The sequence below is a fragment of the Coturnix japonica genome, chromosome 3 (genome assembly GCF_054131305.1).
Source record: "Coturnix japonica strain WE chromosome 3, WE-NBRP24, whole genome shotgun sequence".
NCBI classification, from domain to species: Eukaryota; Metazoa; Chordata; class Aves; order Galliformes; family Phasianidae; genus Coturnix; species Coturnix japonica.
The window spans coordinates 34,606,857-34,632,151 of NC_140665.1; the positions used below are offsets into that span (position 1 = coordinate 34,606,857).

The following is a 25,295-nucleotide window of genomic DNA, read 5'->3' on the forward strand; positions in this document are numbered from 1 at the left end:
TTCTCAGTGATCTCTACCTTGCAGTAACATAGTTACTTTTGAATTCTTTGTGGTCAGGAATTGTATATGTAGCCATTAATAGATAAGTTGGGATCCTGTTTAATAATGTGTATTACCGAGACTGTAATTTCAGTACAAAGTCATTTAGGTTTAGGTCATTAAACTGAGAGCAAAGTTGGCTTTTTTGAGGTGGGTTGTGAGATGGTATTTTTACACCTTATATAACCACACTTTTCTTTGTTGTTGTTCACAAGTCGGAAAAATGTAAAAGTTTTAACAGTTTAAAGGTAGTAACATGCTTCAAATGATTTGTGTTGGTTAGGCAATTATGGAAACTGATTCTCACCTCCCCCTTCCAACTGTAAATATTATTTACTGGTTAATCCATGCAATTTTTCATGCCAGGCAAAATAGCAGAATTGCAACTTAGTAGAATATGGCTGGTTAGTTACAAACTTTCTATTAAAATCCATGTGTGTGTGTTTTCTGCTAATGTTAATTAAGTTAAATCATAATTACTACAATAATTTTATTATTTTGAATGTAATTTTTTTCGGTCAGTCTGATATTAGAGATGCAGATTTCATTCCTAGGTGCTAGACAAAGTGGAATGAATTTCTTAAAGATAGAGATTTCTCAGCATTTAGTCTTTTTGTTAAGTGCTTTTTCTTTATCATTCCTAATATTACCATCTCTACTTCAATATGCTCTTTTTCACACTTTTTAGCCTTTTAATTTTCACTTGGATTGGCTGACTGCAGGTCACAGTAGTAGTAGGCCAGCCTTAAATCCACTCAAGCTCTCATTCAAAAAACTGATTTGGAGATATGCTTTATATATTGTATACTGCAGCAAATCATTTTATCCAAGTAAGAAAGACTAAGAATTCTCTGTTGGTAGGATGAAGGAATGGTTTGGGTTGGAATGAACTTTTAAGATCATCTAGTTCCGATCCCCTGCTGTACACAGGGACACTTCCCCGTAGCTTCCCCATAGACCAGGTTGCTCGAAGCCCCATCCAGCCTGGCCTTGAATGCTTCCAGCGAGGGGGCATCCACAGTTTCTCTGGGCAACCTGTTCCAGTGCCTCACCATTCTCACTTAAGCAAACCTCACTTAACTCTCAGTTAATCCACCTTTCATTCATGGAGCCAAATACCTTGTTTAACAAAATTAATTCTGTCTGACATGATTTTATACCTTCATATTCCTCATGCTATATGTATATGTCTGTGTGTGTTGTGGTTCGCAGTTTTCTCATTAGTAAATAGTGTAGTTTTAATGGTCCTGTCTGTGGCTGATTAGTCTTTAGAGTGAAGCTTATTACTTGAGCATTTATTATTTTGTTACAAAACTTCAGTCATCAACACCTCCAAAAGCAGCTGCCTGCTGGATGAGGATTTTGAATAGAGTCCAGTCATTCATGCATGTTATTGTCTGTTGTTGACTTTAGAAGTAGTAAAAAGAATCAAGAAGCCCTGTGATTTTCAAGAATGTTCTGTGTAGCCTGCTGTTAGGTCTACATGCCAGCATGAATGTGACACCACGTATTGTTGAAGGGGGGAGGAACCCACCAAAGGAGAAGCTGATAATGTGTTCTTGTTCTGTATGTATAGCTCTTTGTGTAGAACCTTCCATTCCACTTCTGACAACTTGGTTGTTCTTTTACTGCAAAGCATGTGGACAATGCATGATAAAGAAAGTGGCATTTAGTGTTTTTATTCATACTCTCTTGTCAGAAAGCATGTTACAGTAGTCTTATTAGAGAGCATTTTAATGCTGTTTTGTGTTTTATGGAATTAGACCTCAAATCTATGCCTAGCCACTATTTGTCCAGTAGGGTTTTTTTTTTTCATGTCTGGGAATATAGGTTTACTTCTCTCAGTAAACTTTTAACTCCTAACTTCATAATATATTTTGTAAATATTCTAAAATGAACTGGAAAGGTGGCCCTGTGTGCATGGTTTTGCACTTGGAACAGACTAATCCCAGATATGTATACAGACTCAACTTCTCTCAACTTGAGAATAGCCCTGTGGAGAAGGACCTGGGCATCGTGGTGGATGAAAATCTGAACATGAGCCAGCAGTGTGCTCTTCCAGCTCAGAAGTCCAATGGATTCTGGGCTCTGTCAGAAGAGGGGTGGCCAGCAGGGACAGGGAGGTGATTGTCACTCTCTACTCTGCCCTCATGAGTACTGGAGTTCTGCGTCCAGGTCCGGGGGCCCTTAGTACAAGACAGATGCGGAGCTGTTGGAGCTGTTGGAGCGGGTCCAGTGGGGGCCATGAAGGTGATCAGAAGGCTGTAGAACCTCCTCTGTAAAGACAGGCTGAGGGAGATGGGCTTGTTCAGCCCAGAAAAGTGAGGGCTGCGAGATCTCATTGAAGCATACCAAGTATTTAAAAGGAGACTATAAAATGGAGGAGAGTCAACTCTTTATAAGGATAATCAGTGATAGGACAGGGAGGAATGGTTTAAAGCTCAAAGAGGGACAATTTAGATAGGGCATTGGGGAAGTTCTTTACAGAGAGAGTGTTGAGGTACTGGAACAGCCTCCCCGTAAAGGCTGTGGATGCTCCATCCCTGGAGGTTCTTGTAGGTTGGATGGGGCCATGGGCAACCTGGTCTAGTACCAGATCTGGAAGTTGGTTGGCCATGCATGTGGCAGGAGAACTGGAACCTGATGATCCTTGGGACCCCTTCTGACCCAAGCCTTTCTATGATTCTGTGGTATGCAGTGACATGTAAAGTTAATATAATAATTGGTAAATAATGCAATATATAATTTAATAAAATAATTGTTAAAAGTTTGGTGAAGGCATTTCCTTAGATGCTATGATTGCATGGCCTGTTGTCTTGATCTGGCTAATCTTCTCTAACCTGGTATCCTTAAAAATAGCAGAGTTCAGGTGCTAGTACAGGAATGAGCCCGTAGGTCTTTCTCAGTGCTATGTAAGTGTGGGGATTTGGGTCTTAGGGAGATAGTGTTCTCAGAGAAAATAGCAGCAATGTTTGTTCATAATTAATGGTTCACATTTGGAAGCAAGTTTCATTTAAAAAATAATAATTAAAAAAATGCTGAAATACTTATAAAGGGAGAAAAAGAATTAAAGAAATAAATCAGAGGCAATGAGAATAGGAACTCAGGAACCACTCAGACATTTAATGAAGAGGTTATAGATAATTTCTTCATAAAATTAAGATCAAGTAGGAAAAAAATGAATGTTTGTATACTACAGTAACAATCCCAGACAACATAATGAAGGGTTTAGAAATGTATGACAGGAAACTGTTCGTTTTAGAGAGAACAGCCATACCAGAGAACTATAATCATGTTTTGTTATAAGCATGTAGTTACATGGAGAAAGAGAGCAAAAGAGAAATAAAGGTGAAATTGATGATGTAAAAGTAAACATCAGTTATAGTGTGGGGAAAAGAAAAATAATTTTTTTTTTTTTTTTGGATAAGATATGGCTGGATGTAACTTAGAATCATGTTGGAGGAAATATTAAGAAAATAATTATTCTGAATTTTGTGATTCTGCTGTAAGTACTCAGAGTCAGATTTGGATGTGGTTAGACATCAAGTTACTGGGGATTGATTATTTTGTGTACAGTTTGAAGAAATGCATGAAGAGGACATAACTGCATTACTTTAAGAAATAGTTATGTCTTGATCTGTTTTTGAAATATTTTTTATATATATTTTTTCAATATTTTTCTTGTTATTTTAGTCTCGAAGTGTGGACAAGCAACATGCTATCCTTAACTATGAAGCTTCTACAGATGAACACTCGGTGAAGGATTTAGGTAGCTTGAATGGGGTAAGTTAACAATGGGAACTTTTTTTTCTAAACAAGGAGACAGTGAATGAACAAGCATTAATTTACATCTTCTTCATGTAAGTTTTAAAAAGGGGAAAACGTCTGAAAAATAAAGGTTGTTTTGTGGAGCTTCAATTAAAGGACTGAAATGAAGCCCTTTAGTGAAAAAGCTTTGGCAATAGAAAAAATTTGGTAGAATACAAAGGTATATTTTACTCTTCTGTATATTGGAAATGGAGAAACAAAAAATGTTAAATTGATTATGATTAAAAAAGGGTATTTTAATCTCTAGAAATTTTCTGTAAGAAATAGGTTTCTATTTCATGGTATTCCTTACTATCTTTTTCTCATAAAGATAGGAATGTTACTGGACTTTATTTGTGAAAACACATTTTAGGTGTACAATAGCTGTGTTGCATGTAAGCTTGTTTACCATAGTTTATATTTGCATGTTCTTTCTCAGTATCCTTTGTGTCACTTTTTGTAGCCCTTTAAATATTTCTTGGAGCTCTTTATAGATGGTAGTTGTGGTTGGTATTTTCTCTGTCTATGTCATGAATGTGAGATTGTCTCTGACGCTTATTCTATATTAGGAGCTTGCTAAATATTAATTTCAGTAAATGTTACTAAAAGTTTGAAAAAGTATGAGGAGAAATGTCTCTTAGCATTGATTTTTTTTTTTAATTGATGTTTGGTCTTGAAGTGCTTTTCAAGATAAATTCTCAGACTGCCTTTATTAGTTTTTTTGTGTTTTAAGACATAGACCTTAAGATGTTTGCAGGTGCCTCAGCCTTCCAAAGAGTCAGAGCCTCAACTCCATCTGAAAGCAGTGTAACCTCTGAAGTCTTTGAATATCCTATGAATAGCTACATGCAAATGAGAACTTCGCTCCTTAAATATTTAATATACTTTTTTATTTTGAAAGTCAACGCACTGTTTCAGGGAAATGATCAAAATGAATTCAGCTCATAGTAATTTTTTGTCGAGGCTCTTGGATTTTATTCCCAAATTTTATTACTCTTGTAATCAATTGGCGTGCTTTATTTTCATCATCTTCTCACAGAACTTGAGTTTAGTTTTAAAAAAAGACTTGCATGTGTGTTAATGGTCCTTCCTTTTTCTCCTCTCTTCACTTCTGATAAAGAGCTTTTAGTTATTTACTTCACTTGATCTGATTCATTCTCATGTTGGAGCTGCCAGTTGCTGTATGGCTGTTTATCCAGAGACGTCAAGGAAACTTTCTTCCCATAGTTCTGCGAATATTAAATCTTAGAAGCATGCCCCTTGCTCGTTGTCTTCACAGTGTTTTCCTTACTATCTGTTTCTAGTTGTGTTTTTTCTTACATACTTCTGCCTGTCTGGTTTCAGATGCAAAATCTTATATTTCCTTTATACAACAGAATACTTAAGCAAAATTGTGTGGCGGAACAATATATGCAATGCCTCCGTACCCTGCAATAAACTAATAACAAGGCAATTGTTCTTTTCATCCTGCTATACCATTTGCTGTGAATATTAGGCAGTGACAAATGGCTTTGAATGACATTCAAAATGACAAAGAATAAACTGGGGAGGAGAGTGTGTAGAGATGGAAGTAAAACAAAATCCCAGATTTCTAGCTGATACTTTCAGACCACTTATCTTTTGGTTTTGTTTCTATTTTAAAATGTTAGACAGTTAGCTTTCTGTAACCGAATTGCATCTGAATTTTCATCTGAATATGAATCGTTGCATAATTCAGCTTATTTCTGTGTGTGAAGGCTGTTTTGAAGCCACCTTTGGAAAATAGTATCTGTTGTTGGGATCAGGGAGTGAGCTACTGAATCTAGTCATATCTGCAGTAAATTAATGAGAAAGCTTCCTTTTGCTGTAGCATTACAGTTTGACTTGTTTTGGCAGGTTTAAGTGATGACTTCCTGCAGAAAAAGAGAGCTGAATTCTGTGAAGAGTTCTTCATCTCTATATAAGCTTCCTTGTTACAGTAACACAAATAAGATGTTCCAAAATCTGCCTTTTTTAACACTGTAACTAATGCTTTCAGCTGCCACCTTTACTTACTTAAAGGTACTCATTTCTGCACCAGGCTGAGTGAAACATCTGGAGTTCTGTCAGGCTTTTGAGGATCCATGTTCTTCAGACACTTCCTTTACCCAGTCATTGTCGAAGTGTGACAACTTACTTTTGTGCTTCTAGTGAAGAATATAACAGAGAGCCTATTCTGTGGCCAAATGTGCAAGCATTGCACTTCTGTCTTATTCTTCAGCATCCTTGTGGAAATTATGGTTTTCTGTTTCTAAATCAGTACTGAAATTCAGGCTGTGTTGAGGATATTCTTTGCATGTCTGGGCTCTCATAATGTTCAATTAGAATAAATATGCTTTAAATATTGCTTTTAAGTTTTAGGTTCACTACAGAGTAATTCTTAGTCCTTATTTCTTAGAGAAGTTACTTACGTCATAGAAAATAGTCAGTTGTATGACTATGGTGTGCATTAGTAGAAAAAAAATCAAAGAAAATTAAATTACTATTTATTTAGAAAATTAAAATAAAACAGAGGACACCTGTATTATTTACAGGAAGGTAATCCTCTGTTTTTAGAGGCTTCATCTCGTACTGGGTTTATTTAAATGAACAAAACAAGTGTTTTAAGACTCAGATACTTGACTTACTTATTAAAGATTTATTTCTTGTGTGCACTCGTAGCTTCAAAGTGCTTTAAAAGTGGCAGACTTCAGCTGCTCCACTTCTTAAAAACACGTAGATATTGTAGATTTTTTTTCAAGTTTGAATTTGCAGTGCCTGCAGCCTCCTGCAAGGTGCTGGTTTGGTACAACAAGTGAACTTTCAAAAGATATTGTCAAGACTGTGGACTTCACCCTGCTTTGCTGCTAGCTGATGTAATGATGTTACAAATATTGTTATGCCTGCTGTTGTTCAGGTGTCACAACAGATGAGTTCTTTACCACTGCTTCTTGGAGATAATTTGGATGCAGTGATTTGGTCCATATTTGTTTTCCTTGAAGTCTTTTGACAAATTAGATAACTTTAAAACTACCTCAGAATTTGCATATCCAACATGAAATACTGGAAGGTGTTGCACAAAGTTGATGATAAATCAATTCTGAACTCTAATTGAGAACGAAAAAGAAAGCTACAAGAAAAACAACGATAAGTGCTAATCTGAAGTCATGTTCCCCAGTGAATCAATAGTGGAAAAACTTGCAGTGCTGAAAACTTCTTTCTTATAAATTAGTCTAGTGTTTGTTTGTTGGGTAGCTTGTTTTGTTCTGTTAGGTTGGCTTTTTTTCAGTTTACAGCATCTCTTTCTGTCCTCATTTATTTCTACAGACATTTGTGAATGACTCAAGGATTCCAGAACAGACGTACATCACCCTGAAGATAGAAGATAAACTGAGATTTGGATATGATATCCTTGTCATAAAAAAAAAAAGCTTGGTGCCCTGTTACACACTTCTCACGAGGAAAGTATGATTGCATTAAATGAAGGGTTCTCATTGTATCTGAGAACTTTAAATATCTCTCTTTACAACAGAAATGCCCATATTAAGAGAAAATTGCAGAATACTGTACCATGAAATATTGATGAAGTACATCTCATTGTTTCTCACTAAAAGAGACCTTGATTTCCAATTACTGTTTCAAACCTTTATGCGTCTCTCATTAAACCACTTTTGTGTGTCACTTGTGTCTTGCAGAGAAGCAATACTTTGAGGAAAATAGGCTGTCTTCAACTATATGGGAAGAAAAAAGAACAGTGTTACAATATAAAATTATCTATTCAATGGTCTATATATAAGTAATAAGTAATTGTGTTGTGCATTTTCTTTTACAAGTGTTACTGTACATGCTAGTCCTAACAGTGATAAATGTGTAGAACAGTTCTTACTGTTGGAATGGCAGAACAGGCTGCAGATCTTTTGCCTTTGTAGGAAATCCTCTTGTAAGCTGTGTGTTTTCCTTAGCATTTCCCACATACTAATACTTTTACTGTTGTCAGAGGAGAGTTGAAAGTCCCTGAAGAAGCACTTAAGGTAACAATGGATTGTGCCTAGCTGTTGCTCTGTCATTGTCATATATTGATAAAAGATTTTTTTTTTTCATTCTTTCAAATTTATTTATTTACTTTATGTCACATAGCATGAGAAATTTTCAAGCCAACTCCAGTTATCCCAGAAATCTTCCGAGACAGAAGGATCAAAGCAAACCAGCTCCAAAAGTTCAGAGTCCAAAGAAGCAGACTCCACAGCTGAAGTGCACCACAAGACTACTGAATCACTGAAATCTGAAGAGAAATCCGTAGGTAAGGTGCATGTTTGCTGTAGAAACATGCAAACTTGGAAGAGACGCTTGTTCGCTTCACTAGGGTGTCTGTGAAATTACACTCATGGATGTTTTGTTTCATTTTTAAATCATGTGTTAAATTTTAGATGAATTATAGCTTAGAATTATAGTCTTTAATGTTGTAAAAGACCTTTAAGATCATCTAGTACAACTGCCAATGGATGCCCACAGATCCCAACTATGCCCACTAACTATGTTCCTCACTGCCAAGTCTTCACATTTCTTCCAGGATCAATGATTGTACCACTTCCCTGTGCAACCTGTTCCATTGCATTTTCGCCCTTTTGGAGAAGAAATTAGAGTTATTAGTAACTTTCAGAATAGAATTTCTGCCTTTATCATGGATCTACATGTTAAGAAAACAGCTAAAACAAAATTTTAAGCAGCATTACCTGGGTTTTGTATTTCTGTTACCAACAGTATTCTGATTTAATGTTGTTTTTTTAGCCACTTAAGTTTTCATTATGTAGTATGGTGAACTTTTTTCACTTGAACTTCCTTTGTCTCTTGACCATTTCAACAATAACAATAGAAGTTAATTGGACTACAGCTGATAAGCTTTTAGGGGATTTATTCCCTAACTGTTGTTGTATGTTTGCAAAGCTGTTCTCATCAAGCTTTTGAGGACAATTCAGTATTAACTGAAATGTAAGCCTGTTTTCAAATAATTAAAATTGCTTAATATCTTTAAATCATGCTGAATTATTTTGGCATGACTATGAAATTTATATTGAATCTATTTAATTGCTTTGAATAAAGCACTGAAGAAAAATGCAGAATTAAACATTGATGACAGGCAAACTAATAGGTACCAAGTAAGCTACATTTAAACAGGTCACAATCTTTAATAATAGACATTTTAAATTAACCTCAGAACTAAAATCTCTGCATGGTGAATAAACTCTCAGACGGGGAGGTCAGATCAAAGCCAGTCCAATAAGTTATTGTGAAGACATAAATTGTAATTTTATCAGTACTTCTTTTTAAATTAAACCTCTAAATTTTAAGGTGTTTAATCTTGTGTATGCATTCTGTATAATAAATACTTTCTCCTTTATTGTACAGCATTTTAACTATGGCCTGTTTTAAAAATAATTGTGCTCACTAATGTTTTATACTTAATAACTTCCAACGCTGTGCTCTCTGTCAGCAATTTGGAACCCTGGCAGTGCTGCAAAATTTTGATCAGTTTTTCATGTGCTGAGTTCAGATTTCAGCAAAAGGTCAATGTGGGTAAAAGTGACAGGCTTCTCATAGGAATAGCAGTGAACAGCTTTTAGGAATGCACTGCTGTAGTGACGGCTTCAAACTGAATGCAGAAAATAGTGTTTGCAGATATATCAGGGCAACAATAAGAGATGTCAGCTGCCTTTGCAGACGTGTTTGTGCCAAAAGTTTTGATCAAGTCCTTAGTAAGCTTTTATATTTAGAACTCAGATCACTTATCCAGTCTCTAAGTCAGTTTTGTATTTAGGCAAATGCATGCAACCAATGCACTTCAGCTTCCAGGAGAAATGATCCCAATAAATCACTCTTTTTTTTTTGTTGCTTGAACCTAAATAACACAACTAAACAAAAAAGCAATTTCCTCGGTTTTGTACTATTTTAATAGATCTTTCTACCATGCCTCGTGGTACTCCTCTGTATGGACAGCCAGCCTGGTGGGGTGAGGATGAAGCTGATGAAAAAGGTGGTTGTAAACCAGATAGCAAACATGAAGAGAAAATGCAGGAAACAACAGCTTCGGGTAAATATCTTTTCTCTCTCTTTTTTCATTCTTTGGGGAGCTTTTGCTGTTTAGTTGATTTTCATGTATTGTCAACTAGAGATCTAAACAACGTTATTTTTGGAAGTTTGACAGATAGTTTGCACAGATGAAAGCTTAATAAAATTTACCTTAAAAAAATAATTCTGCAAGAAACTAGAAATTTCCAGAGACGCATTTCAGGCATCTGTCAGTTCTCTGGTGTCCAGTACAAATTTTGACAGTGAATCTAGAAAATGTTACCTGACCTACTGTTTCTTATTTATCCGTTTAGTCAATCTGTCATTTCTTATGAATAAAGTTAGAGACAGCAGTGGGATGTTTTGAGGAAATCACTTCTGAAAATGTGCTGTTTTATTTTTGTGTTTGAGTCTTGGCTATATACAGTGGTTTGTGCTCTCTGTCCTGTGGTTTAGTAATGCTGCATTAGCAGGGATTGCATCTCGTATTTTATGCAGTAAATATTTGCATAGTCTAAAGTTAAGTTGATGAAGTTTTATTTCCCTATAATACAGACTTTTTTTTAATTATCAGGTTGTCTGTTTGCAGCATGTGTTGCCAAAATGTAGATCTCAGTGTCTATAATTAGACCCCTAAATCTATCATCAGACATATAAATAGAGAAAATGTTCCTCTAATAAGGAGGAATTGAAATGAACTCTAAACATGAGGAAATCAAACAAAACTAACACATTGCTGTAGTAAAATTAATTACTTTGTTGTTTTTTTTTACCATAGCTTTTAGAAAGCTGTGTCTTGTTAGTCTAAAGTTCTAAAGATGCAGACAGTAAGCCGCTTACAATTTGGACTAATAGAAAAGAAACCAGGTGAAATAATTTATTGTAGTGAAAGTTTTCTTGAAACAACTGTGTCATAATGCACTACTGCAAACTTTCTGTTTGTGTGTGTGTTTGTAAAAAGGTTTTCTCTACCATGGATGCTGTGAGGTGCTATTTGGTGCTCCAGTGGTGAAGGCTTTTTAAGTACGGGTTTAATAGCCCATATTAGTAATCTCTGACTCTGTAACGTTTGGTAGAAATCTTGTCTAGGAAGGTGTTCTTCAAACACTCCTAGGCGTTCTCAGGGAATACGTTTCTTTTTCTTTTCCCACTGGCAATAATAACAATAATGAGATACTAAGACTGTCAGATGTTGTTCCTCCTTGAACAACAAAAAAAAGGGGGAAGTATGTTTGACATCGGTTACAAATAAGTCCTTGCCTTCAAGTTATGCTATTGGTACCACTGGCTATGAAACCTGTGCCTTGCTCTCTGTATACCAAAATGGGGAGTGTGAAGTCTATGGTTTTTTGTGATTTTGTTTCTTTGACCATACATTTAGTAAGCAAATATAAAAAAACCTATGATTAAACTACAAGCCTTGCATTTATCCAATGACGTTATTTTAATATAAAATCATGCATGTTATTTACTCCTCTTAAATATAGACTTATTAAAAACTAACATCCTGAAGTCTGTGATTTCAGTGCCATACCATTAACAAGCTATGACACAAAACTCCAGGATCTCTTTAGTAGTTTCTCTTTTTTTTCCTTTTTTTAAAGTTATTTTTTCATAGACGTGGCATAGTTTTTACTTATTTATCAAGACATTTTGCGAAGAGGTTGCTGGTATTTGCCTCCTTGGTCTCCAGACAGTAGCTGTATTAATTATTATTTTAATAAAAACTTTTCAAAATCGATACAGTTATCCATTTTCTTTAGGGCCTTAAGGCACAATTTTGTTTCATATTATAAAAGTCATATTATAAACTGCAAGAATTCACTGAAGATGAATTCACTTATGTGAGTTTTGAAACTTTCTTTGATACGTCAAATCCTGAAGCCTGATATCATTTTAACAAATTAATCCTATGAATAATCTGTTTCAAGCTTTAATGATTTGGTACATGATTATTTCTTGAATAGAAAAGAAGGCATGAATTATAACAGATGGGGCAAGGTTTAATGAGGAGATGCAAATGGGAGGTTTGTTTCTGCTAAGCCAACTATAGACAATTAGTCTCTACAGTCTCAATTTAATAGGTTTATTTCACTGTTACTGTCTTCCTACCTCAACGAGAGCTCACTAGTGGAAGTTCTTTGCAAATATCAGGAAAGCCTGCAAAAGCTCAAGAAGATAAAGCCTTTTTGTTTTTTTTCTTACATGCTTGTTAATTTTATTTAGTGATCCATGACTCTGCTGGCCCCAATTAAAATCAATTGCTGCTAAGATACCTACAGTATGACTATTTTATTTATACTGCATCTGTTAAAGTTACGTGCTAGTGACAAGTTCCTGGGTAGGTAATTATTATTCTGTCCGTTTGTTGTATTCTTATTTCCTGGAAAAGTGAGAAATACATTTCTGCTTATCTCAGTAGTAGTAGTAGAGTTTTACAATAATGCCTTTACTGGAAACATAAGAAAAGACAGAACTCAGGAATTTTAAATGGGTTTTAGGAAACAAAAGCCAATTACAGTTACAGAGCTGTGATGATCACTATCTTAATTATTTGCTTTATGATTATCTTCTATATCTATATTTGGTTTTATATGCAATTTCCTTCAGCTTGGCTGATGACTTGTTATAATAGGAGTTCACTATAGAGTGGTTTGATTCGTTCTATTCTATTTCTCTCTATTGAACTACTATCCTGTATTTCATTTTTCTAAACCTTCACAAGAAGCTTGTCAGTGAGGAACAGAGATGTATTAAGCTGTCCTGCATACTTGACCCCTTAAACTCCTGTCTGTAGTATGCATGTTTCTAATGCTACCTTATTGCATAAGAATCTCCTACATAAATGTTTATTATGTCAGCTGATATACTGTGACTGTTTTTACCTCCAGAAATCTATTAGTTGCATTCTTATTTATCTTCTTGGAAACCTGAAGTGATTTCTTAAACATCTTGATTCATGATAAATCATGTAGGCGCTATTCAGTATTCTTTGCTGTGATCTAATTAGCCATTGCTGCTAACATCTCAAGCGTCTGTTGCTTGTTGCACATCTTTACACCTGATATTTTTGTTGGCTTACTGCTTAATGAACTGCAACCAGAAGATTTCTTTTCTTAAAGACACATTTGTAGCTTTTTGAGCAACCACAAGAGGCTTTAACCTTCTTTCAGGCTGTACAGTGGAACGTCCCCATGCTTTTTACACATTCTGCTTTCTTTATCCCATTAGAGCATGGTTTTGTAACATTCTGCATGCCTCCAGCTATTGTTGCATTTCCTGTTCTACAAACTGGAAACCAGTAAAATAAGAGCAGATGATGATAGAGTTTAGCTTGATTTTACCTTTTGTAGAAACATAAAAGTTGCTTGAATTCCAAAACATTTTATCCAATTCTTATCAGTGTTAAAATTTTCAAGTCAGTCTTAATGTTGATCTTGTATTAGAGTGTGAATTGTTTTTCCAAAGATTTTTACTAAAATTATGCTAGCTCTGCACAAAATGAGATAGAAGCCAGATCACTAGCACTTGTTTTAGGGAGGCCTTGCTCTGATGTTTCTTTAAATAGATTGTAAATGCGGTAACTATAATCTCAACAATTTCTATCATGCTTTTTGCCTATTTTCCCTGTTAGTAATAACTCATGTGACTTTTACATCGTCCAAATGTTTTTGGAATGCAGACTTCCTTTGTCAGATTTGAAGTGAGCTTTCTGCTGCTTTGCACTCCTCACAGCCAGAGCTCGTGCTGTCTTTTCAGTAATGCTTTTCATATGTAATTCTGGAAGTATTTTTCCAGAGCGGTGTTGCTCAGTCTTCTCCACAGTCTTGCTGTTTAGTCCAGAAATTAGTCAGATGGCCTTTACAGAAATTCAGAAACTTCTTGAAGAACCTGAAGTTCCCAAGCGTTGTGAAATCTATCTTTTATTTTTCTTAATAGGATGCAGCACAGATGGCAAGCAAGCTGAGGAGCAGTCTGCAGCTGCAAGTGAAGAACTTTATCCTTTCTGTAGGGAGCCGAGTTATTTTGAAATTCCTACAAAAGAATTCCAGCAGACTTCACAGGTAGCAGAGAGCGCTATTCATGAAATTCCAACTAAAGACACCCAAAGCTCCCATGCAGCAAGCGCGGGACATGCTTCCTTTACCATTGAGTTTGATGACAACACACCAGGGAAAGTAACAATCAAAGATCACGTGACAAAATTCACATCTGAGCAGCGCCACAAGTCAAAGAAGCCTTCTTCCTCCAGTGGTCAGGACCTGCCTGGGCTTCAGACTGTGATGATGGCCGCAGAAAGCAAAGTAGCAGATTGGCTAGCACAGAACAATCCTCCTAGAATGATATGGGAGCCAACAGAGGAGGATTCCAAAAGTATTAAGAGTGATGTTCCAGTCTACTTGAAGAGACTGAAAGGTAACGTGAATAATTCCAGCTATGCTTATTTCTGAGGACAGCAATTATTCACAAGCATCCAGTCAGTGAATCCCTGAGCCCTTGCAGAGTTCTGTGGAAATTACAGATACTCTGCAGGAGCACAAGGATTTGCACTTGGGAAATCTTACTGCACCACTGAGTATTAGAAAGATGATATCGAACCAAACCATAAATCATCTTATAGTAAGTATACTAATTGGGGATATTCTCGTACAGCTAAGTATGGTACAGAAACAATCATCAGATATTTCAATCCTGATTTTGAAGGGAGTGAGAAAAAACCCAAGACTTTAGTTAAAGTTCAAATCTGACTTTTTCCTGTGCATTGCTTTAAAAAGCTGTATTGCTTGATAGAATTAATGTTCTAAAGTACAAATTATTCAGAAGTACTTTGAGAAAATCACTTGGTGGCAAATAATATATCATACAGTTATTCTGATGATACTGATCATGTATGAAGAAGTCAGACTTGGTTCTGGATCCTGAAATTAAGCAAGAACTTTCGTTTTTATACTATTCTTACAGAATTTTTATAGGAATGCTACTTTTAGATGAAGTTCCAGTTGGCTACATGTTCATTTACTTCAGACAATGACATTTCAATTAAAAGATAAATTAAATGTTAAGTGAAAAGTGTTTTGGATCCAACATAGCAGAATAGAGTAGAAGGAATTTTTTTCAGACAAAAGGGTTCCACAGAGATTCAAACTTTTAGAATAAAGTTCTGAAGACACTTTTCAAGTTATTTTCTCTGTCATTTTCTGTTTTTAGTTTCATAAGGTTAACTCTGCTATTCAAACTTTATTAATTCTGCAATACTATCATTTCTAACTCCTAAGGTAGCTGGGATTTTGTAAAGTGAGTTTTCTCTTACTGATGTACAGTCTGTATATTAAGGCCAACTCTTCCAAAATACACTAAAAAGTAGCAATTTCAAAACAGAATTGTATGAGAACAGTAGCATTAAAATAGTGGCGTAATGTTCTTGTAGAGGGTATCACGGGGCATTCTTTGATATTCATGATATTGTACTGTGTTTGATAAATAGGAACAATTTTGTTTACGAGGCCTTAGTCTTTTCCTGGCAGCAGAATCTCCTGGATGTTTGATTCTTTTTTATTTTACTTTTTTGCTTGCTTGTTTAGAAAGGTGTAAGTTACAGGTTGCTTTTGGCCATAACACATATCTGAATTTTGTAATCTTTGGAGATCTGTTCATATTCTTACTCTTTACTTTTGCTTGGTCCAAAAGGGTGCAAAATGTGTCTAGCCGTGAAAGTTTGATTTAAATAAAGAAGTGGAAAATTCTTTTTCGTTTTTCTCCTCAACTTTTCCTGCAGTCCCTTGTACTGAATTCACATTGCAAAAATTGTTGTAAGACTTTCACAGTGTTGTTGAGGTGTATTGCTACTATATGGATGTGACCCATGGCACCATTTTCTTTGGCACTTGTTTGTACAGCAGCTAAGGGAGGTCTCTGCCAAAGAAGTGCAGTAAAGATTTCGGCTGTATTTTCAGGTTTGTTTAGCCTGCTATGTAAGGTTTCCCAACATACAATTATCATTTAAAAGAATAGTAGCTGAGTGTTCTAATTATGCATGCTGGAACACCTTCCAAAGCTATTCTCTTCAGAAGAGGGGGGGGAAACACTTGTATATTCTGTGTATACCTGAGTAAGTCTTGGTCCAAAAGAATTTAAAGATGTCAAAACTGTTTCTTTCCAGGAACAGCAGTAAAATTAAGGTATAGACTAGTTCATTGTACATGAAATGAAGTTGCTCAAATTTAAATGTGAGGTAATGTGTATGAGTACCCAGTCTTCCATACATTTTTCAGGCATTATTGTGAAATATATTTAAATCTGTGTGTATATATGATTTATGAAATGCATAGTCCTTATTCAGAGATCACCAAGTAGTTTGAGGAATGGATAACTATGAACAGCCATTTTGCATACATACATCAGATAGTGTGAGGAATGAATGATAGAATAATTCATGGTGCTTCTTGGAAAGAGTAATAAAGAGTTAATTCAAATTTTCTGTAGATTTTTCTCATGATAAACTATTGTTGTAATTGTGTAAGGAAGAGACAATCTAACCATATAAATTGTGATTTGACAGGTATTCTCACCCAACAGAATGATTACCTTAGTTTTTTCTTTTCCCTTTTAGCCCTACCAAGAATATTTCAGTAGTCATTTGTATCAATCAATTGGCTGTGTAATAAAATTTAAATAATTGGGAAACAAGTTGTTTCCTTACTACCTTGCATCTAGTAAAAATGCTGCCTTTTGTAAATCACTGATAAGTTTTTCAGATTAAAATATTGATGAGAAAGATAATTAGAATGTGCTGATATTATTATTCAGCCTTTGTATAAGCAGCAGCTGCACAAGATTTGTAGCTACAGAGAAGTGTTTGATTCTCCACAGGAAATCAGTTTGCAGTTCTTTCTTAGTCTGCCAGTTTCTTTTGTATATGTTGAGTTTGTTTTTTGTTGTTTGCTTCTTTATTTGTAGTTTCATAGTGCTGTATCTTGTTTTGCTTTGGTTGTAGGGCATAAGCACGATGATGGTACACAGAGTGATTCAGAAAATGTTGGTGCCCACCGGCATTACAGTAAGCGAGCAGCACTTGAAGAGCATTTGAGGCACCACCATGCAGAGCTGAAAAAGTCGCACCAGAAAGTCCATTCCACAGAAAAGCAGCAAGAACAAGCTGGTGTGAATCAGACTGCTTTTATGATTGAGTTTTTTGATGAGGACCATCCTCGAAAGAGACGTTCTTACTCTTTTTCTCAGAATGTAGGAGCTCTGTGCTCAGAATCTCCATCTCCAACACCTCATGTGCGAGCTGAAAGAGCAAAAGCTACATCAGGTGAGAAAGCTGCACCTTCGTGTGTGCAGGGTAGTTCATCACATCATAGAGCAGCACACAGTGTTCATGCAAAACTTTTAAAACAAAAATCTGAAGATCCCTCTGCTGCTTTACCTGTCTTTCAAGCAGCCTTGTTAAGGAGTTCAGGAAGCCTTGGCCACAGGCCTAGTCAAAACCAGGAGATGGACAAAAAGTTGAAAAGCCAACATATTTCTGCTGCTACTGAGAAGGACAATGAGGACGACCAGAGTGACAAAGGTACTTACACAATTGAGTTGGAAAATCCCAATTCTGAAGAAATGGAAGCACGTAAAATGATTGACAAGGTGAGAAACCTGAAGTGTGCATGTGTGCTAAACTGGTACATGTTATGTGGGCAACAGTCTGCCTGTACAGTTCTACTTACTTAAACCTACTGCAGTAATGTAAGTTTACCAGCCATTGTATAATGTTTATATACAGAATATCTTAAAGGCAGAAGCAGACATTTGACTAAACATTATTACTAAATGATATTGTTCTTTTAGTTGGCTAGTTTTAGTATGTTTTCAAAAGCATATTACCAGAATACTAAGGAGCAACATTAAATGAGCCAATATTTTTAATAAGTGTTTGATTTCAATTTATTATGTACAATGTAGAAATAATCAATTGTTCTTATTGAACATCTATTGTCTGTGCAGTTTTTGGCAGGTATGCTTAGGAGCCTTGTAGTGATGAAATACCTTTTGTTTATAGGGAAAAATAAACGTAAAAATAGAAGTAACTTAATTTGAATTCCATAGGATGAATAGAGGAATCCGCATTGAATCATTAGTCTTAACTGACTCATGAACAGATTTTTTTTTTTTTTTTGCTTTTACTGTCATGTCTTCTTAATAATCCAATGTAATTGGGTGCTGTCGTCCAATTTTGGCTTGTTAACAGAGAATTCATTATTTGTTATGGAGTTATTAAGAGTTGTTTCTGTGTTTCTATATATATGTGTGTTTTTAAATTTTTTTAGAGCTGAACAAATGTATTGATGCTTTTAGTTTTGGCTAAATTTTAAAACAATTAGATTGACTCACTGAGTAGAAACACATTCACTTCCTGTTACAGATCTTCACTTGCTATTGCAACACAAAATTTGTAATTCCAGCTTTTAGTCAAGTTCTATAACAGGATTTATTAGAAATCTAAAGGAAAAAAATAACACTTTGAAATGGATAATTGAAGTACAAAGCAAGAATGTAAATACTATCTGATGTTTAATAAGATTTCAAAATATTTTTGGTCTTTAATATCCCTTTGTGATATCTGTGGTCAGGTTTCTTGAAGTATCTGGAGCTACAGAACAGGAGGTGAAGATGAACGTTGAGGATGATAATGAAGTATTAGTTAATATCCGTAGTGTTGTACAAAAAGCTTTTGGATATCATAAATACTTCTTACTGCTAACCTAGAAAGCTACATCATTAGACATTAAAGATTTAGAATGAAGAAAAGCAGAGGCATTTATTCTTTGAGATGTCCTATATCTTTTCACGTTTATTTAAGGTTCTGTTCAGATACAGGATTTTGGTATATAAGCCTTCCTGTGCAGTTCTTTGCTTGGTAGTATGAAAGTAATATGATACTGTTTTTATGCAGTGCAGAAAAACAGCCAGTGCAGAAAATCAAAGTCAGAGGGAACTCAAAATGTATGTGCAGTTCTGCTCAGCTTTGCTTCCCTTCCATTTTTAAATTCTAATGCTGAGGATTCTTATACTTCCTTAATAAAAGGTGGATAAGTGTGGAATAAAACAAGGACTTGTGCTAGACTGTTGACTACTGTGCTGCTCTCTTGAGTGTTTTAGTGAGTAGTTGTTATGTGTTTAATCAGTAGTTCCAGCAGAACCTCTCTTTATAAGTTGATGCAGCAGTCTTTTCTTCTGTGCAGCCTGCTACATTGAATTTCATTCACAAGTATCCATTGGGTCAAAAGATTCATTGTAATTCTTGAGTTGAATCTGTTAGGATTTGGTGAAAACTACAGGATAGATAGCAAGGATAACTTTCTAAAACATTCACACAAGTACTATGTATGTTTTACAATAAAAATAATAATAATAATAAAAAAGCAAAAAACAAAGAAACAAAGAGAAAAGCCCGCTCACTTATGCAGAAATTTCTAATCTAATAGCTAAGACATGTTCCTGAGCCACACAAAAGGTAAGTCTTCAATGGATGAAGAAATTAAGAACGAAGTTTCTGCAGTTTGTATTTATTAATAGAAAGTCTTCACATTATCAGGGCAGTGAGTTTCATGTTCTTAATGAATCAAAATATCAATGTTAAATTTCAGTGAATGAGAATGGATGTATTTTGGAACATTAAGGATTTTCATGCAGAACTGCGGTAAATGAAAAGCTACTCAATGAGTTGCGTGCAGGCTCTTTGGGGGTTTTTAGAGTGTAGGAAGACTATTTTCTATTTGTATGAGTTTGGGTTTTCTAGGAGTTAACCGTAGCAGAAATACACTTCTTTGCATGTCTGGAAAGAAAACAAATAGAATAAAGATTATACATCTGTTTTGAATCTCATCAGCTTTGCTAAACAAGGAATCTGGAATTCTTAAGCAAATTGTGTATATGAAAAGATTGGTCTTGTATAAAGATTTCTTTTGTCCTCATTGATTACTTCAGTTATTTTATATACTCGATTATAAATGACAGGTAGAACATACATAGAACATTGTTAGGTTGACTCAATCATGAGATTCTTTTTCCTCTTTTTAAATCTGGAATACCTATGATAGTTTAGGAGGTGACGCCGAGCTGGTGTTGATAGAGACACCAGGTTTTCCATTTTCATTTTCTGCATCTTTCATTTTTGTTTTTTCTGATAAAACTTATGTTTCAATTGTTTCTTTCATTCTTTCTTTTTAATTTTTATTTTTTATTCCCTCACTGTACATGTAAATGGGCATTACAATAAATTGAATCTCCTTATTCATTTTGCTTTTGGGGTTTGCTCATACTCTATTAAGTGACTGGTTAAAGTTGCGTTCTTCAAGGACTGCTCTGTATTTCATGCTGAGCTAGGACTTCTTAATGAGAGAGTATTTATTGCTTTTGTGTTGCAAGCAGTAATGAAACTGCTTAATATCAGATATTTTAACATGCAAGGTGACTTTAGGGGTCAGTCATAGACAAATAGCCTGAGGTATCATTACCTATAAGAACTTTACCTATAAGAACTAAAAAAAACTATGTTTCAAACAGCTTAATTTTTGACTGCATAATTTTCCATAGGTGTTTTTTCTTGTGTCCTTTAAGTGTGCAGAAAGTTTGCTTGTTGGATCTTGTCTTGTCTGTTGTGAGCTTTAAAGCAATATAGATTATTTTGCATATGCTGTGAAAGTACCTGCAAAACTACTATTGTGTTAGGTACAAAGTAACTGCTAAATGATAAATTGCAATCTGGCAAGTTTCAGAGTAACATGGAGTATTTTGAAAGTAAGACTGACCAAATCATAAGTAGGTGTTTCATTACATGGCTACATCTCAAATATATGTCAGTCTATCTCTGTGAGAATTATAGACTAATTTGGGTGTTTTCCATCATTTGTGAGTATTGTGCAGCGCACAGTGGGGATTGGTTCAAAACATGGTTCTTTACATAGCTGAACATATATATATATTTTTCGGACCCAGAGGATATATTTAAAAAGCTGTCATCTGATCTCTATTATTAAAACTGTGCTTCCAAAAATATGCATTTACGGTGCAAGCAGAGCAGGGAAGGGGGAAATGTTTTGCGTTGCAATACGTAATATCCACATGATGATCTGTATTTTTTGCAATGGTAGATATGACAAACTATGTGAAAAGAATCAAAGAATGGGAAGGAAGTCAGGAGAAAAAAATAAATAAATCTGGATGCTTTAAAGACTGCTAAGGAGCTGAGACAGATGGATCTATTTTCAGAAAATGGCTTTTTGATCATCTGCCTTTTTGCATTCTGTGAATTTAATTGCTTTTATCGCTGCTTCAGTGATTTTATTTATTTATTTATTTATTTACTTACTTAGTATTTGGTTATGGAATGACTGTACTTCATGAGTACAACTTAAAAAAAGAAAGAATAAAACCATCAGTAGAGCAGTTGAAGACGTCAGATCATCTGAGCTTGTAAATTTTAGCAGGAATGCAGAATGCCTGTGACTTCTTTCTACAGTGAGGAAGGATGAGGAGTCTTACAGTCAATAAGCTTAGCATTTCCTTTGGAATTGAAATTCTGAAGAATATTAATTTTTCATTAAAACAAGATGTTTTAATGTATGTTTGTAAATAGGTTACTGGCTATTGGTAAGAGGACGTTATTAAGCTTAGCACACTGCTCTTCTTTACATGCATATATAGCTTTTTTTTAGGTATTATTATTTACACATTTGTTCTGTGTTCTAAGTCTTCAATATATAGTTAAAATGCCCTGAACAGCTTCTGTGGAAATCTCCAGGAATTCGTGAGAAATTCCCTGCACAGGACACAGTCTGTTTGGCTGCAATAGCTCAGCTAACTGCTAGCAACAAACAGAAGCTATTAAAATCAGGCATCTCAGAAGCAGCTTGGTTAAACGCAGTTCACGCAATAGCGAAATGCAAGATGAAAATAGACATACTCATACTTACACTCTGGCTTATCAAATTTTAAGAAAATGCTTTCTCATTTGTCCTTTTTTCCAATTCTCAGAAATTTTGATTTCTAACAACCAACTTACTGCACATTATGAATGTCCAGACTAACCTCTTTGGAAGAATTATGAGCTCAGACTGAATGCTCAAAGCTCAGCATTGCCATGTTTACCTGCTATGTGGATCCAGTGCTTCTTTCCCTTCTCTTTGAAATCTCTTCTTATCAGTCAGTCATCCTCAGAGTTCAGCTTATTCAGGCTTTTTTGTTCTTGCATAGCCTGAGCTAACTGTGTCTTCATCTGGCTTGCATTTCCCAATTAATGTCTCTTCTGTCTCTTTTTTCCTTGCTGGTTTGTGTGCATCAGTTCCCAACCCGGTTTTTGAGATTTGCTTCTGTTTGACTTCTCTGGCAGTCAAACATACTCATCATCTTCTTTTCCCATAAAAAGTTAAGAAACAATTGCTGTTATAATTTACATTCTTTTCATTTTACAATGATAAATATTACTTCAAGTTCAATTGCTTCTTCCTTGCTTACTTAGCCACAACCCTCTCTTGAGTGCACTGTACAATATAGCCCTATGTCCCTTGTCTGCCTTCCTGTTGGATTAGTATCCCTGCTCTAGCGTGCCTATGCTTTTTAATTTCAAGATAATAATTTCAGTTGTAGCTCTGAATACTACAACTACTCAGTTAGTGTCCACTCTTACCATTCACCATCCAAATCACTACTGAAGATACAGACATCGGCAAAGAAAAGGCCTTGTTTGAGACCCTTTGGATGCTCACATCCAGTAGCAGTAAAAAATTTTTAAAGAACTTCTGTTCATTAAGCCTAAACACATTATTCTGACCTATAATGTAGTTATCTATTGTATGCAACATTAACTCATCTACTGAGGGATGTAGTGTGAAGATGACCAATAACTGCCCACTTAAAGCCAGCTTCTGTTAAAGCTCTGCTTCAGCTATTGTGACAAGTAGGTGTGCTCTGAGTCATGAACTGCACACGGTCTGACAGGGGAGACTGCTCTTCTTTTCTCCAATATTAGCCCTTGTAGAACAGGGCAAAGCACGTGTTCAGAGTTGGCCCTGTAGCTCAGGCTGTCCCCAGAAATGCACCAGTACTCCTCGGAAGAACTGTGTCTTGCTTATTTTGTGTTACTCAGGTTTTGTTACTTTTTTTTCTAATTGGATTAAGTTTTGTTTTTTGTGTTGTATTTTTGTTGTTGTTGTTGTTTTTTGTTTTTTTTAATGACTGTTTTATGTGGTTAAAGTTAGTTTTAAGTGATGATATTGGAAAACTGTTGCTGAAAAAAATTGGTAGCGTTAATTAACATATTACACAAGGTCCAATTACTTTGCTGTCAGTTAATTTGCACGTCACCTCTGAAGAAGCTTTTCCTTTCTATGCCATCTGAATCTCTCTTGTTTATATTATGCAAGTTATCTCTTGTCCTATAGCGACAGCAAGACAGTTTCCAGAACAAGCATTCAGGTTATCCCATGGCTGTTTCTTTTGAGGGTATATTCCCATTCTTTGGTAGACAGTAGAAGTGGATTGGTTAATCCTGAAGTACTCATTTATGATGTGTCTGAGATGTTCTGAATTTTGTCAGATGTTAAGTAAGAACTTCTTTTTGCATAGCTGTCATATGTAAAGCTTTAAGTATCTATTAATGGCTATTGGATTTAAAGGGGTATTTTATATCACAGTTCTGAAATTTAGTCTTTGGTCTAGATCAGTCTTCCCAAGAAGAGCTTTGAGGTAGCATAGCAATGCAACACTGGTGGTGCAGTTGCTTGTGCATGAAAGTGTTCCTAGAAGTTAAATGTATGTGCAAATTATTAATTTATTGAAGAAGATGCTTTTCCTTGCTTTCTAAATAATAGGAATATTGCCAAATATTTGCTGTATCTCTTTGGGCTTTTTGATGTCCCTGCTATGTTTGCAGAGGGAACATTCAAAGTACTATTAAGAAGTAAATCTGTTTCTTGGGTCTTATTGTAGTAAGTATTGCCTTACACAGGAAAAAAAAAAAAAAATCAGGTATGCTTTTGAAGTGATTTCAGTAATGGTCAGAGAATAACAAAATTTACTTAAATAAAGTACCAAGTCTAGAAGAGATGATGCTGAAAGAAAGAAAGAAAGCTTACATGATGTTTGTGGTACAATCAAAGAAATTTGACATAGTAAGTGTGCCACCAGCCAGTAGTAAGAAATGTACAGACTGCGGTTTGTGTAGATTTCATTCCTCTAGCTGTGGAAGTGTGAATTCATATTTTCCTTCAGATATCTGGTAAGAAATTGTTTTTATTTAAAAGGAAGTGTACAAGTCTGGGCAAGAGAAGTACAGTAAACAAGGAGAATGTGGCTGCGGAAGAATAACGTGCTCAAAGAAAGGAGGCACCATATAATGGCTGGATTGTTTCTACCTTTTAAAAATTGCCCCAACGTTACAAGTCAAAAATAGATCATTAAAGGGGAATCCTAAGTTTTGTTACATTCCTTCTAAGGAAATTAATATTTATAAAATACTCTTAAGCAAGTCATGTAAAAGAATATCTGGACGTGATTACATGTACTGCAAATCTAGAGAGCATTAGCACATGATGCATTTCAAACATTAACAAACATTATGGCTTGTGGCCATCTAGTGGTGAACCTTTCTTAGATATACTAACATCATGCAGAAGTTGGTTTAACTAAGCCACTAGCTTAGTCCAAAACTGAATTATAAAAAAATAATAATTCCCTGTAGCTTTTTCTGTTTTGGACAAGCCATTTTTTACATGAGGATAATTCCCTTTTTTTTTTTTTTTGGTCTTGAAGATTAAGTAATTGTTGGTGTTACAGATCCTTTCTGACAGCCAGCTTTAACGTAAAGTTTTTAAACAGCGGATTTTCAAGATGCAAAAAATTCTGTTAAGTGTCTTTGAAGTATACATAAATTCTGGATACAGTGAATATTCCTTAATATCTTTGACTCACATGAAATTTGACAGACGATGTACTGGCTGTCCTGCTTAACTCCGTGTTAGGAAATTGCATTGGTGAAAGTTAAAATGTACCTAACATTTTTCTCAATGAGCTACGGTTTGAAATGTTGTGGGCAAATTATTTCTCTCAAATGACTTGATGTAAGCATCTTTAGGAAACAGTATAGCAGAACCATGGCAAGGCACATATTGAACAAGATTATTCTGCATGGCTTTTGAAATCTGCTTAACTTCTGATGTCTACTGAATTCCTAAGAAATGAAAAACCGAGATTTTGTTTACATTCAGTGATCCATTGAGAGTGCCAGTGGCGAATGTAACTGTTTAGTTTTATTTTCTCTAGCTCATGACAAATTCTGAAAATATGGTAGGTTTTAATTATTGATTATTTCATTGACTGGGAAATGGATTCTG

The 25,295-nt window shown here is 35.2% G+C and overlaps 1 protein-coding gene across 31 annotated transcripts in view; it reads left to right on the top strand.

Moving 5' to 3' along the window:
• CEP170 (centrosomal protein 170) overlaps window positions 1–25,295 on the top strand; it is an 80,610-nt gene that overhangs the window by 21,351 nt on the left and 33,964 nt on the right. For 20 of the 31 annotated variants that reach the window (XM_015857624.3, XM_015857627.3, XM_015857631.3 and 17 more), the window contains exons 3-9: window positions 3,733–3,822; window positions 7,171–7,249; window positions 7,816–7,874; window positions 7,981–8,143; window positions 9,797–9,931; window positions 13,849–14,325; window positions 16,904–17,550. In XM_015857624.3, the coding sequence (XP_015713110.2) occupies window positions 3,733–3,822; window positions 7,171–7,249; window positions 7,816–7,874; window positions 7,981–8,143; window positions 9,797–9,931; window positions 13,849–14,325; window positions 16,904–17,550 (1,650 nt within the window). The remainder of the gene's footprint in view (window positions 1–3,732; window positions 3,823–7,170; window positions 7,250–7,815; window positions 7,875–7,980; window positions 8,144–9,796; window positions 9,932–13,848; window positions 14,326–16,903; window positions 17,551–25,295) is intronic. The other 11 variants (XM_015857633.3, XM_085541245.1, XM_085541240.1 and 8 more) reach the window with 3 other exon arrangements.